This window comes from Coturnix japonica, chromosome 1 (assembly GCF_001577835.2).
Source record: "Coturnix japonica isolate 7356 chromosome 1, Coturnix japonica 2.1, whole genome shotgun sequence".
NCBI lineage: Eukaryota > Metazoa > Chordata > Aves > Galliformes > Phasianidae > Coturnix > Coturnix japonica.
In genome coordinates, this window is record NC_029516.1 from 1,416,612 (window position 1) to 1,431,919 (window position 15,308).

At 42.2% G+C, this 15,308-nt stretch overlaps 1 protein-coding gene across 1 annotated transcript in view; it reads right to left on the bottom strand.

Moving 5' to 3' along the window:
• EXOC4 (exocyst complex component 4) overlaps positions 1–15,308 on the bottom strand; it is a 365,546-nt gene that overhangs the window by 26,593 nt on the left and 323,645 nt on the right. Inside the window, exon 15 of the mRNA XM_032448867.1 lies at positions 1,511–1,652. Within this exon, the coding sequence (XP_032304758.1) occupies positions 1,511–1,652 (142 nt within the window). The remainder of the gene's footprint in view (positions 1–1,510; positions 1,653–15,308) is intronic.

Genomic DNA, 15,308 nt, shown 5'->3' on the forward strand with positions numbered 1-15,308 from the left:
TGTTTTTTTGAATGGTAAAACATGATAACAGAACAGTAATCTGAAATTCCATGGTTATTTGTAAACAAAGAATCATAGAATCACTTGAGTTGGAAGGGACTCTTAAAGGTCACCTAGTCCAACATCCCTGCAATGAACAGGGAATCCTACATCTCAATCAGATTGCTCACAGCCTGGTCCAGCCTGACCTGGAATGTCTCCATGGTTGAGGCATTCACCACTTCTCTGGGCAACCCTAAAAGAAATGGTTAATTATCTCAGAGTGCCAGCAGGTTTAATTTAAGGAAGCACAAGGTGCAGGGTTTCAGGAACCACAGTCTTCGGGTCATGCTCTGATAGTTGTGGAGCAGAATCCAACCCCAGGATTGTGCCAAACAGCATTTGGCAAAGCCATGAACAAATGGGGGGGTCCCTAAGGTAGAAGAAAACCAAGGGGATCATTGCAAAGCCTCAACCCTTCTTTTGCTGTCTGCATCAGTGAGAATTGTCCTGAATTATATTTGCACCTATTTCTGCTTAACCAAAGTGTGATGGCAATCCAGAAACCCATTTATGCTGGTGCCCGTGTCATGAGTCTGGGTTAGCCCTGGCATAACGTCGCATTACACTGCAGCTGGAAAGCTGCTCCATTTCCATATTTTAACAATCTTTTCTTCAAGTCCTTCAAGCCCCAGCTCATCTGTGATGCCTGCAATCAAGTGGGCAGCAGATGATGGATAGCGGGTTGAAGGGTTGCTGACAATAACTGATGTGTATTTTTTTAAAGCTACATACTGACTTCATGAGAGCTCTGTGAACGTACATGAAGACAAAATATGGCTCAGGATATGCTACAGAAGAACAAAACGATGGCCCATCGAGTCTCACTGCCTGTCTATGACATCCGCTTATATTTGATGCTTCAGAAAGAAAGGAAGCAGTGAAAATACACCTGGCCAATGCATAAGGGACAAATGCCTTCCAAGCCCCAGAGTGGACAGCTGGCAGCCTGAAGAAAGGGATTTGTTGCTTTTCATCTTTGCATGTGTAGTCAGAGACATCACAAAACCCTCCAGCCCTCAAAAAGTTCCAGCTGGTGCTTACCTTCTATTCCCTTCTATTCCCCAGATTCTCTTACTATTTGAAAAAAAAAAAAAAAAAGCAGTAAGAAAGGCTTTTATTTGCAATCCAAAGCGCAATGGCTAATAAATATGCAGACACCTGTTAGGCTTTAAAAACACTGTGCAATTATCTAAGGACAAAGCCTCCAAAAAAAAAACCACCACATTTTTTCTTAGTTTAAGACACAAGATACAGAACCTCTTAGAATATTCCAGTGTTGGTATCTTGCCTCCGCCCCACATTTGGCCATTCATAGTTATGGGATCTGGATTTTCTGGGCACATCTTTGGCCTCTTTGATTCAAGGCAGGCAAAAATACCATTCTCAAGTGCCATAATGTGCCCTCTGAAAACAATCCTAACCTGTAGCTTCCCAAGATCACCTCTATCCCCATATTCCAGGCTTTTACCTCACTTCCAAATGTAGAACCAGCAGGCAGCGGTCAGCCATCTCTTGGAAAGACCTGGCCAGCTCACTGAGGGTTTGCAGGATCTGTTCAGATGCAGGAAGGTTTTCCATGCTGGCATGGCTGTCCTGGCCAGGAGACACAGCTAGCAAAAGAAGATGGGATAAATCAGTGACATATTTCATCGATACCACTTGGCTTTAGCAACTACAGCACATTGACTGCTTCCTCCCTAAGTGTGCATGTTCTCTTCTATCTTTGGCTGAGCAACCAAGTCTATGATTTGGGAGTGTAAGAAACAACAAACTGCTCCTGCGACTGGTTAAACTCCAGAATGAAGCTGAGGGGTTTAATCAACCACCAGAATACATTTGCCTGGGAAGACATTGCTCTGTGATATGAATTTCTGTAACTGTAAAATCCAGGAATGCTTATCTTGCTTTGCTTGGAGTGAGGAAGGAACTGCTCTGGGGCCAAACCACGGCACCAACAAGAAAGATGACCCTTTTTGGTCACTTTAGACTCACTTCTCCAACACTGATGTTAGAGGTTAGGATCTAATTTCCAGCCTACACTTAATCACTGACGTTTTATATTTAGTTCTTCATATGCCAGCATTATTTTTTGCCTGATGGAGTTTTCCATCATCAGTATTTATCTCCTGCTGCACTACAACAAACCCATTGAGGAGTGGGAATTTCCATCCCCTCTTCATCCTAGGAGCAACCCCCTACACCCCTTCCAGGCTCAATTATTTCTTCTGAGCACTGATAACCAGAGCTGTGTGCTGCCACAATGGGACCGGAGCTTTCCCACCTTTCCAGGGAATATCCTTTTGCTTTCTTTGCATGGTTGTTTCACATTTTCAGCTCATGTTTGTTCCGTGGTCAACCTGAATAATGAAGGTGTGCTATCTGCTGGTGCTAAGAATTGGCTTGTTTTCTTGTTTTCTCTTGCCTTCCCTAATGTTTGGTACATGACAAACACTCAGCCAGACACCAATGCAGCGCAGTGCAGAAAGGATTTATACATTGCTATGGAACTGTTGACAACAAACTTTAATTGTGATGGAGACTGATCAGATAAACGTCTATTGGCACTGTTTGTATAGCCAGAGACTTTCTTTGAAAGAAGAACCTACGTGGAGCTTTGGGTTTGCATGTAAAATTCAATACAGCTTTAGATCCATCCTGAAAAGCAAAGACAAAATGAGGAGACAAAAGTTTCCAGTGTATTTTGTCTGAAACAGCACTAAACATGAAAGACAGATCTGTGCAATTAAAGGAGTGAGACAAAGCGAAAGGAAAAGACTGCACACAGCAAGGCACCAAACTGTGCATCTTATTTTACTGTGAATGACTACAGAGAAAACCATGTAAGGGCAAAGCCATGTAAAATACAGCTCCTGGAAGCTGCTTCCTTCAGCAACTCATCCAATCACAGCAGTACATATGAAGCCTAGTTTTAACAAACCTTCCATCTACTTTCACTAGAGGGTGATGGGGCTTTTGGACCATGCAGATTCAGGTTTGCAAAATGGGGGGGGGGGGATAAATCACTTTTTTAGTCAAAAACTCTAAATATTGACAAGTTTCTATTGGTGTTGCTCCTGGAGATGGACTTGCTGTTACAGCACAGGAATGTTGCTGCAGTCTCAGATTTGATTGTGCCAACTCGCTCCAGCAGTGGAGATGGATAGATCCATCATCTGAAATGCAAGAGTCAGCTAATTTCTGTAGTGGAGAGATATATGCACATTTTTTTCTGCTCTCTAGAATTCATTTATGGCAATTTAAGTGAAGCGGTAATTGTATTTGTCAGTGGAGATAAGAGGAGGAGGGAGACAGGGGCAATCTGTGCTTTATTTAAAGCCGGAGTGCTTAAATTCTTCACTGTCCTCAAAGTGAGAAGTTCTGGGTTTTCCATGTCCCCAAGATGGGAAGTTATTCTGCATGTTCCATGTTCCCAGAGTGGGAAGTTCTGGGTGTTGTGTATCCCCAAGTTGGGAAGGAAGACTGAGTGCTGGCTTAGGAAGGTATATCCACAGTATATGGGATATACCATCACTTTTTTAGATCCAAAGACTTCCAGAGCCCTCCACTTGTCCTTTCTCCTTCCTCGGACATTCAGAATAGATTGTCTCGCTGCTGAGGCAGCCAAGGAGAAAATCCCATTTCTTAAAGCCTTGTTCAGGAGATGTGAACCTGCAGAAGGAGTCTGCAGAAATGTAAGATGATCACAGCCTAAAGGGGTATTGAACAATAACAGATTTTGGAACTTGTTTTGGAGATGGGCAGTTCTTTGGGTGGACACCATGGAAAGGTGACCCTGCACCCCATAGTCATTCAACCAACTGGAACACTCTCAGCTCTCCACATAAAGGGCAAAGGGAGGCATCACAAACTGAAATGTTGGAAAAGCAACACCATAGATCCACAGTCATTCATATCTTCTTCTCCTCCTCCTCCTTTATAAGTATCTTGGTACCAAGTCAAACAATGAGCCCTTCTAGACAACAAAACACCCAATGGCTGGGTAACACGCAGCCAACAACTTGCTCCTTAGTCCCTTATCATCACGCAGCCTCAACAGATGAATTTCAGTCGTCTCGAGTCGTCTTCCTGTGCTGCTGGATAACAATTACAGCTTTGTTTGGGATTTCTTTTAGCTCGCTGTAAGCACAGCCAAGATATCTCATTCTGAGGAGAGGGAACATTTCATTCCAACAAACATGAGAAAAATAAACTTAACGTGCTAGTTGTCACCCATGATTTCAATCATTTTGCAATTCAATGGGACGCTGGTGTCTCTTGACAGATTGTGCCTTGTAAATCGATGGATGTAAATTACCAGACCTCTGGAATATTAAACAAAACCTGCAGCGTTGCCCATAAACAAACCTCTGTATCCAATCAAGGTCTACAATAGCGCGTCCTGCTTGAGCGGAGCGACTGCTAACAGATTTGAATGATTTAAGAGTGCAAGGGGAAAAATCAATCTAAGGTTACTGCCTCTGCTTTGGCTCCGGTGCAACCTGAGCCTGAGAAATAAACCTGCAACATGTTCACACTTTACATATAGCACTACAAGCCACTGCCTTGCAGAGGGAAGAGGAACGGTTCACAGAAATATTTTACAGTTCTTTTGGGTGAAAAGCTTGTATTTGGGAAAGTGACACAGTCAGAAACCCTTACTGTGTCCCAAAGGTAATATTAGGGACCAGCTTACACCTTTTCAATCTTTAATTTCTTACTCTCTTCCTCTCTGGAAAAGGAAATCCCAAAATAATCATTAGAACACACATGCAAAAGGAAATAGTTATTGGTTAAGCGCTGGATCATGCCTTTGGAGACTTGGGGTTAACCCCTACCTCTGGTGGTGAATTTTTGGAGCTCTGGCTGTACCACTTTCTCTCTCCATGCTTTGCTTTGCAGTGAGTAAAAACTGGGGTAAATGTTTTTATATATCACTGCCATGCAAGCAGGCTTTAAGGCTTCCTCATCTCCCGTTCATGCAGCCTTTAGAATCAGTTAATAAAGTTGGGAAGACCATTAAGATCATCCAGTCCAACCACCAGCAAACCATGGACATGGTGTAGATTCACACTCTAGACTCACTGCCTCATCTCCCCTTCATCTGAACACCTCCAGGGACAGTGTCTCCAACCTCTCCCTGGGCAGCCTATTTTAATGCTTCACCACTTTTTCTATGAAGTTTTTCCTCATATCCAACCTGAACCCCAACCTGGTGAATCTTGAGGCCATTCTCTCTCATCCTATCAATGTCGTCTGGTAGAAAAGACTGACCTTCACCTTGCTACAACCTCCTTTCAGGTAGCTGTAGAGAGCAATAAGGTCTCCCCTGGGTCTTCTCTTTTCCAGCCTAAAATGCCCCCACCCAACCAAATGCAGTGGAAATCACTGGGGCATCAACTCTGCACAGCTGCATGGAGAAGGCTGCATTCTGCCCTGGCAGCAGCAGATGTGTTAGGATTTGCTGGAGATGAAAAGCCTTAAGTAACTACAGGGAACCAGACAAAGCAAATCAACTCAAATGTTTTTCTTTCTGTGGGAATAACTACCAGGACCCTGCTCTCAAGCCACTTTTCTTTTTGTGGTTACACATCTTTCCTTCCTATTTGATATCCTATTGCTCTCGAGATGCCGTCTCAATCTAATTTAGAGTATAAGCTCTCAGGGGAGCAAGGATCTTCTCTTTTTATCCTCTCGCAAAGTGCTCTGCACACCTGTGGTGCTCGAAAAATAATGAAAAACAACAACTATATGCAACCCATATGGCCACTTGGACCGGTTTCTGGCTTCAGGAGTATTATTTGTAGCTCTAAGGCATAGATCACTCACTGCCTGCCTCTAAACGGGTCTGTTTGGAGATCTCAGAGCTGCAGCTCTGCAGGAAAGTAATGGAATGAGCCATAAAATCTGGAACTGGATTTTGATTTTTTTTTCCCCCCCAAACTCATGAGATTTATTTCAGAGGTACAGGAACCTGTAAATCTATCTTTAAAAAGACAGATTTTGGCTCCGACATCCTTCCCTTTACTTCTCAGAACTGTGTCTGAACCTTTGGGCCTCTCAGATATGGGTAACTACTTAAGATATGTACATAGCTCTTATTGCACTATTCCTTCTGACATAAATTGTTCTCCGTATAAGTTTTAAGTGGAATCATTAAGGTTGGAAAGACCACTAAGATCCTCCAGTCCAACCATCAACCCATAACTGCGACTGCTCTAGACCATATCCCTCCATGCCACATCTACCCTTTTCTTGCAAACCACCAGGAAACAACATTGGGTAGGATTAAGTCTTGTGCCCAACTCTTGGCTTACTTACAGATGAGCCAGTGAGCAGAAGTGAGGACAGCCTGCACCTACCAAAGCCACACCACTGAGTCTCTCATACACTGGATCCAACTCTTCTCTTTAAAAAAGCAACTAACCCTGAGGTGAGAAAAGTTCTGAGATATGGACAACATCTTTACTACATGCAGGTGGGATGAGTATGCAGCTGAACATATCGATTGCTAGAGAAACACTGGGAAGAACAGGGATTCTTGTTAAAGCAAAGCAAATACCAAGAAAGGACAAGCTTTAAGATGTGAGGACCTTTCAAACAACAGATGTGAGAGTGGAATTTTCTAAGTACTCAGCACTAGTCTTTGCTCACCTTTTACTGCGACTGTCAGAAAATCGCTTGTTGATGTTGAAGGGGAAAAGCTATGTCAGTACTTTAAGGTGAAGCCAGGACTGGGCTCAATGGTTCTTGTTGGTCCCTTCCAGCTTGGGATATATGATGATCCTATAGTATGACTGGTACATAGTTAAGAGTTTTGCCTCTTTAGCAGAGGTAACCGTGATCCTATGCAAAATATCATATGTATTATGGTTTGACTAGACGATATTAGTTGTCTTTTCAACCTTAATGATGCAATGGTTCTGTATTGGAGGTTCCTTAAGGAAGGGATTTTCCCTTGCCAATCTTCCCAAGAATGGAAAAGGAAACAGAACTTAATCTGACAAGAAAAAAGGACAAAACTTAAAAGTATCCTTTCATGCCTCTGTCCTACCCTCCATGTTAAAATTCAAGTGCAGGAGATGGGACAAAGTAACAGTGATGGAAAAAAAGCACTGCGACCTCATTTGCGATGAGTGCTGATAAGCAGGCTGGGCTGCAGCCCCCATCACTTCGGTAAACACTAATGATGAGGAGAGCACAGACTGTCACTGGTGATAAAGAACAGGCTAAACACTCTATTAGTTTTTCATTTTGTGAATTAATGTTTTTTATGGTGTGTGTACACTCGCTAGTTAATGAATTGTCTCGTTAGAGCTGTCTGCAGAGCTCCTCGTCTGCCTCTGCTGGCAGACATAAATTTCATGAGGAAATTAGCACTTTAAAAAAGGCAATAACTCCTCTAAAAGTGGTTTGTTTTCCATTAGTTTCTGCAAATATGCAGCTTCAAGAAAGGGATTATCATGGAAAAAAGCACATGTCCCTGAGGTAGAGGGGCAGGACTAAAATTGTGGTGGGAGGGTCTACATCCATTGTACAATAACCTGCAGGAAGGTCTGGTTGCTGAACACTTTTCTTTAAATATATTGCATTCAAGTCTGGAAAGAGCCTGGAATTGAGAGGGAAGGGAAGGGAAGGGAAGGGAAGGGAAGGGAAGGGAAGGGAAGGGAAGGGAAGGGAAGGAAACGGGGAAGGTATCTAAAATACCTAAAAAGGGTGGTGGGTTTTTTTGTTTGTTTTTGTTTAGTTTTCCCCCTGAAAGAAGCACAGTTGTGCAGATGCAGATTAAAGCAAGAGAGCGATTTCATCTGAAGACTCTGAATATGTAGAGATCTCTTTCAACAGGTCAGGGATTGCTGTTCCTGTGCTATTCAGATATGAAAACTGTGTGAAATGTTCCTGTTTTCAGTTCTTCATAATGTAACTCTCTCCTTCCTCCCCCCTTCTTTTGGGTCCAAATTCTATTATCAAAGAAGCAACTTGATTTAGAAACTTCTGTCAAGCCACAGCAGAGCCAAAAATTGCCCTGAAAATGAATTTCTTTCCTAATTAAAGTCAGCAAGAGTGCTGCCACTGGCTTCAAGTGGGAGATCTTTTAAAAACTGTCCAAATCTGTGAATGAATGAGCAAAAATGAGTGGAAGGAAAGCAGAAAAGCTCAAGATCAGCTGCTTAGCAAAAAGCACCAGGTCCTCAGCTCACAAGAGATGATTTCCCCTCAGTTGTTAATAAAGAATGCTTCGCAGCACTCAGAATACACGTAATGTACATGTCATCAAGGTAATGAAATTTCAGTGGTATCTGGCTCTGAGCGTGTTGGCTCAGTATTAACTCAATGGCGAGCATGGGGCAGAAAAAGCCAAGCACTGTAAAACTGCAGAAATATTTGCATGAACATGTGAAGCCAAGCAGAGAACTTCAGGCTCTGATGCACTGACTTAATGTATGATTCACCCCAAACTTTATTAGGATATGCCTTCCATGAACCAAAATGTTTGATTTTTCTGACAGCTGAAAGAATAAGACAGAAGAGTGATGGCTACTTGGGTTGGTAATAAAAAAACCTCAACAACCAATGAAGAATTATCGACCTTCACATAAGGCTATATCAGAACTAGAAAAGAAAAAACAGTGATTTCTGTTAGGATACTTAAAACAAGCCATAACTAGGCCCCAAAATGAGATCAGAGGGATCAAGACAGCATTGGCACAGGTTGCTTAAAGAGGTGGTGGAAGCCTTGTTCATGGAGATGTTCAAGGTCAGCCTGGAGCAGGCACAGAGCAACCTGACTGAGTTGCAGGTGTCCCTGTTCACTGCAGAGGAGTTGACTAAATGGCCTTTTAGGCTCCCTTCCCTCTCAAACGATTTGATGATCCTATTTTTTTCCTTCTAACTTTGCAAAACAATTTATTACTGAACAGGAACACCTACAGCTCAATCAGGTGCTCACAGCCCCATCTGACCTGACCCTCACAGTCTGAGTTCTCCACCATTCCTGGTTATTTAAGATTTACACTCTCCAAGTCCCACATGAATATATAGCCACAGATTAGATCAGAGCAATCCTATTACATGCCCACTGTAGCCACTGTACAAAGCAACTCATTGGTAATGTCAATGGTTGACTACACTTTCGAGTCCAGCCACCTAGTTTTAGAAATGATTTTGCCCCAGCCCTATAGGAAGCTTCCATCTCTTAACTCACCAAGGAAAAGCAGGTGGATTTAGTGCTATTAATCTTTGACACCAATGAGTCATTCACTTCAGAAGAGATAAACACATCTTAATGCATCAACCAACTGGTGTGGACAGCAGGCTCTTTGGAGTTATTTCCACAAAAACCTTGATTTCCTGGTATTACTCACGAGGGATCCTCATTTTAAAATGGTTTGAAAGCGCTGCTAATTAGGTCACTTATTTACATGACAATCCCCTGCGTTTAAGGCTGGTGGGTGGGAGGAAAGAATGCTGGAGGAAGAGTAATTAGTGTAATCATGAGGGTAAGCTAAGTGCTGACCCCAAGGCACCAGATCAATACTGAGACTGCATCCTGGTGGTGTGCTTATTGTCTGAGATAAAGAACTGTGAATGCTGAGCATCGAGGTCACAAAAACAACAGTCTCATTTCCTAACCATTAAATATTTGATGTAAAGCATGGAGTCTGGGGCAAGGAGTAACCACTAATCCACATGGACAGCTTTGCTGCAGACATTCAAAGGAAAAAGGGCACTGAAAGGCACTGGAAGATGACTTTGACAAGAAAACAAGAGCTCTTAGTTGGCTGATGACTGTGTCATTTTATTCCATGGCATCCAACAAAGCAGATCCATATCTGAACTATGAAAATTCATTGCCAAAATTATAAAACAAATCAAAATCATTTCTTAATGCTCAGGCCTTACAAAAACAGCCGTTTTGTCTTCATGAGGCCACCAGGTTCCTACTGGTTCAGAAGGCTAAACTTACCACTTTGCTGTCTCAAACAAACTTCCAGTGGTTTTGTTCCTCCAGAAGCTAACTACACTGAGATAGAACCAGCTGGACTATTGTCTCCTACCTGAATTGCTCTGCTCTTGTTCAGCTTCAGGTGGTGTTAGGAGACACAACTTTGCTTTTGGACTCAAGACAATCCTGCTGAATTGGCACTCAGAGAGATAAAAAATAATCCCACTTTCATTTGGTAAGTCAATCCATTGAAGTTTGAGGCTCTAAGTGAAAATACATCTCTGAGCATTGCTGATGGCTCTTGGAGTCATTGATACAACAACAAACACAACTCTGCTTTTGGATCCAAGATGATTCTGTTGAATTGGCACTTGGAGAGGAAACCATTTTGATATGTTAATTCAATCCATGGAAGCCTGAAGCTCTCTAACAGAAAACACATTCCTGAGCATTGCTGATGGTTCTTGGAGTCATTGATACAAGGCTCACATGTGTAGAATGTCAGGATATTGGCAGAAACTTAATATTTCCTCCCTGGACATCTTCTGAAAGGCCTCTGCACTCTGACACTGTTCCCTCCAATGGAGCCTTTTACCATTCAGTAGAGAGTAACTGCAGATGCTGAACCTAAGCTCTAAATACTATCTAAGACTTTCCAGCCTGTTCAAAGCATCTTTCCATAAGTTTAAGTACATTTGTGGCTTCTACTAAAGCTACAAATGATGATTAATTTGGTGATCAGATATGGTTTGGTTTGGACTTAACAGATCTTCATTCTGCTATGCTTGAGGATGGCAAAGCTTGTGGTGAGTCCCAGCTAGAAAACCCATGACTCAAGACCTGTCTTTTAACTAAATACCAGCCCCAGATATGCTATAGATAAAGATGGGATTTGCAGTAGCAGGGAAATGGCACTGGTCATCACTGCAATATTCAAGAGACATCAGACAAGGACCAGTATGAGCTCTGGGACTGACAAGATATGTAGATATTATGGCCAAAAAGAATCAGGATTAGCCATATTCATGCAACTTGAGATCAGCTCATGGTATGGACAGAGTGAAATTCTCTGTAAAATACCCCATATGTACAAAATAGGTTAAAGTCTGGATAGTAGAGATGAAGAGAGATCCCTCTAAGATGATGACATCTCCCTTCAACCATCATCTCCTTCCCCATCTCCAGCACAGCTGAGATGGAAACAACTTACAACAGTTGTTTTTATGGAGGTCCAGAGCAACTGAGAAGGGGAACTGATCCCCTTTTCAGCATTTACAGAGCAGCACTGACTGCTCAGGTAATGGAAGAGTACAAAATGGAATTGGAAGATGAGACTGCTTAAGAAGCGAAATGGGAAAGCTGTCATTTAGGCTAAGTTATATTGCAGCAATTGGAATTCATCAAATGACACAAGCACGCATGATTTATCTTTTTAAGTTAATGGCAGATATTTTACATTTGGAAGAAATTTGTGGCTTTTTCTTTTTAGAAATGCAGTTTCTTTGAAATAATAATGCAGCAGCATTCAATTCTCCTGCGTGGGGTCAGGTATGCGCTGATCATCTTTAATCTGGCTTTTAAATAAGCCTCTCTATTAATAGATCTCTACAAAAAAGTTCCCCGTGAGCAATCAATACAGCAAGATGCGTTACAAGCTCGGTGACAGAAAAAAAAATAAGCTCCAACTGGAGAGAAATACAGCCACATTTAAGAGCTAAATTCAGTTCATTAGAAACACCAGGGTTAAACACAAAGACCTGCCCGAGTTCACCACCGTGGTGTGGTCTGACTGCAAAATGAAAGACATCAATTTTACCACCACGTCGGCCCTGATTTTCATTTGTGCCGAGACCCCTTTACACCACTCTGTCAGTAGAAAGGGGCCTTAAAGTGACTATAAATTATAGCTCCTTTACTCTGGCAGAGTGGTATAAAAGCGCTCCGCCATCCATTTCCAAAGGCATCGCTTTCTCAAGTGCTGCAGGATGCTTTCTATTAGCCATCAAAGCCTATTTCACTATGAGGAGGACCACGGAGCTGGGCAATGGGGAGGCTGACCCCACAGGTGCAAAGTGGTCCAGGATAGTCTTGATCCTATAATGGCCTTCACTAACTGTTTCAAAGTACTTCAGGATGTATGACTGGAAAATGCAAGGCAAATGCTTGGTATTATCATTGCTAAGAACAAGCCAATGACAGAAACCTTCAGTATTTGGCAAAAAAAGTTGTTCTACAATCCATCTTTCCCCCCCTTCTGGCTTTTGGATGAAGTTGGCATCTGCATCATTTTGATGTACTGACATTGCTTAAACACTTTGCTTAAAGCTGTCATAGTGTGTCTGATGGCAGAGGTGTAGGCAGGAAGGCCATCCCCATAAACAGTGTAAAATGGGGAGGGAGAGTCATAGATCCATGTCCTTCCAGTTAGAAGGGTGTGCAAATATCCTATTTGAAAAGACACTCTGATATTTCCATATTTATCATTAAACTTGCATGTACTTGTATTAATCAAATGCAGTAATTAGCTCCATGCCTAATGCAAATTGCCCTTAGGTTTTACATGCTTATTGTCTAACATTGGGTTCTTCCCTCCCAGACAGAAAGGTCAGAGCATTGAACATCAAGAGCTCTGACAACAAAGTAATCATTGGCTTAGATTTGGTTTTAAAACAGTATGTTTTAATCCCTCATACTTTTGTTTTCTTCTAAGAAGAGAAGTAAGCGTACATGTATGTGTGTGATTCCCAAATATAGCAAGTGTAAATCCAGGAACTTGGATGCCATGAAAAGCAACAAGCACCGTACAATAAAAGCACTCAGGCATTTGGGTTTTTTTTCTATTTCTACCTTGATTTTATTAAGCTCAGTGAAAAAGTCATTTTAAACTTAACGTTGAAGGCAGTCAGTTGGTAACTGCTGACTACAGTGATCTGAAGTCACAAGATGCCAACAGCCAGCTGAATTCAAAAGGATAGCTGCAATTCACTTCGCTAATGGCTAATCTTTCATCTTCCTACCTACACGCAGCATGCAACCATCTTAAAGATGGAAAGATGGTCCCATCTTCTTCATCATGCATAATAATGGTATCAAGCTGCGGCAGGGGAGATTCAGACTGGACATTAGGATGCATTACTTCTCAGAAAGGCACTGGAATGGACTGCCCTGGGAGACGGTGGAGTCACTGACCCTGGGGGTGTTCAAGGAACGACTGGATGTTGTGTTGAGGGACATGGTTTATTGGGAGCTATTGGTAATAGGTGAATGGTTGGACTGGATGATCTTTTAGGTCTTTTCCAACCTTGGTGATTCTATGATAATTAATTCTTCATAAAATATCCAGAGGGCTTCAGAAAGCTGAAGCTCTGACAAAAGGAAACGATGAGTATGTGTTGCATCTGCCCATGGCAAGGCTGAGAAGCAGGAGGGGAAGCGGGGAGGAAACCCGGCTTCCATTTTCATATATAACCCATTCAAAATGCACACCACTTCCTCAATTAATTTACCCACTTCCAGCAACTTTAATCCTTAAATGGTTATTGTTAAAAAGAAGTTTGTATTCCCTCAAAAGACAAGAGAAAAAGAAAATTACTTTGTCATATCTGACTGGTTCAGAAAATATAAAATCCAATTCTGTAGCAGGGTAGATAAGGGAAGAGCTATGGAAGATCCATCAGCTTAGCAAACACTAAATAATGAAGAATGCAGAGACTGCCCAGCATGATAAAACACTCTATTAGTGAGTCTGTTTTTAAATGAGTTATAATTGTGGCACATCCACGGGAAAATGTTATTCAATTTTTATCTGTAAAAAGGGGCTTTTTGACAGCCAAACTGAAAAGCCACTGATGTACAGCCCCCTGTTCAGGATTCCCCAAAACATTTCCCATACCCGACCAGCTTTGCCTCATGGTTTCTGAACACTGACAGCTATGTCCACAAATGGCCCATTTACAGTCAAAGAAGCTTTGCTGGGAAAGCTACTATTTCTGCAAGGAAGGAAAATGGGGCCACTACCATCACTATGTTGGTGGTTATTTTTCTGGCAACGACCCCAAAATTCTGGACCCAGCCACTCACTAAGGCCTTTGGTGATGCTCTGAGTGTGGTTTCATCTCAAATCACTGGGACAGAAAGGTGTCTTCAGAGATCCAAGACCTGAAGCTGTGCTCTTTTTCTGACACTTTCCAATGAGAAGCAAGGAGAACTCTCCAAATGTTGGGAAAATAAGTTATGCTATAAGGTGAGGCATAAACAACATCGAAAGCACCAAGATGAAACCATGACTGCAGTTAAGATGCACATCGAGTTGTTTTAACACAACAGGGAGTGTCACTTTCACTGTTATTCAACAGCAATTGTGTTCGTAATTTACTGGTGCTTTCAAACGTTGAGCTGAGGTCAGCTCAATATTCAAATCAAACTGGTTCCCCATGCTCTTTCAGCAATGCTTCTCTTGAATCACCATGTGGCCCAACTATTCTATTGGGCCAACATATGGTGAGCATGGAACATAAAACCCCACCACCTCTACCAGCATCATTACTGCTCTTGTTCAAGCATGAACGCTTCTACACAACATCTTCTCCAAGGAGAAAAATAAAGGAGAAGGAAGAGTTGCTCCAAGGATTGTAACAACTGCCATCTGTCCAAAGTCAGCTACCAAAAAATGGAGCTGGGCGACTAATGGCCTGTCCACTCCGGTATAATGAGCCATAGATTCCAGTTGCATTGCACTGCAACACTTGGGTTTCATCTGGGCATGTCTTAAAGTCAAAGCTACTGATGCCAAAATGATAAAGCTGGATCCACTTCTGGCAAGCTGAGCTTCAATTGGGTGGGCTTCAGTGCATGGCAGAAACCCTCCTTATTTAGCTTTATTTCTAGTTAGGTTATTTCCCTTCCTCCTACTCTTCCCTCTCATTCTTATTTATACGCTGTGTCTTGCAGCAATCAGATGCTCAGAAATTTAGATGATCAAAACAGCACAGAAAAGAGAAGAGTAACTCGTGTGACAGCTGAGTGTTACGTTATTAACACTGCGTGAATCTTTGAAACAACAGGCAGTTCTCCTTTTTCCTCCTCCCAGTTCAGTCCCACACTTGTGTTTCTCTTCTCCGGATCAGGTAGGATGGAAAGAAAAATCTCATCTCTTTTTAACTCTGTTCTTTATTCTTCGAATGCTTCCTCAAAAAAATTGCAACTCCCTGTATATCAACTGCAGCTTGCTGGGTTTGTAAATACATCTGACTTATCCCACCACCTCTGCCCCATGGCATCGCTTTTTGCTTCTCCCATATAGATTGCAATCTATGTTCCATTT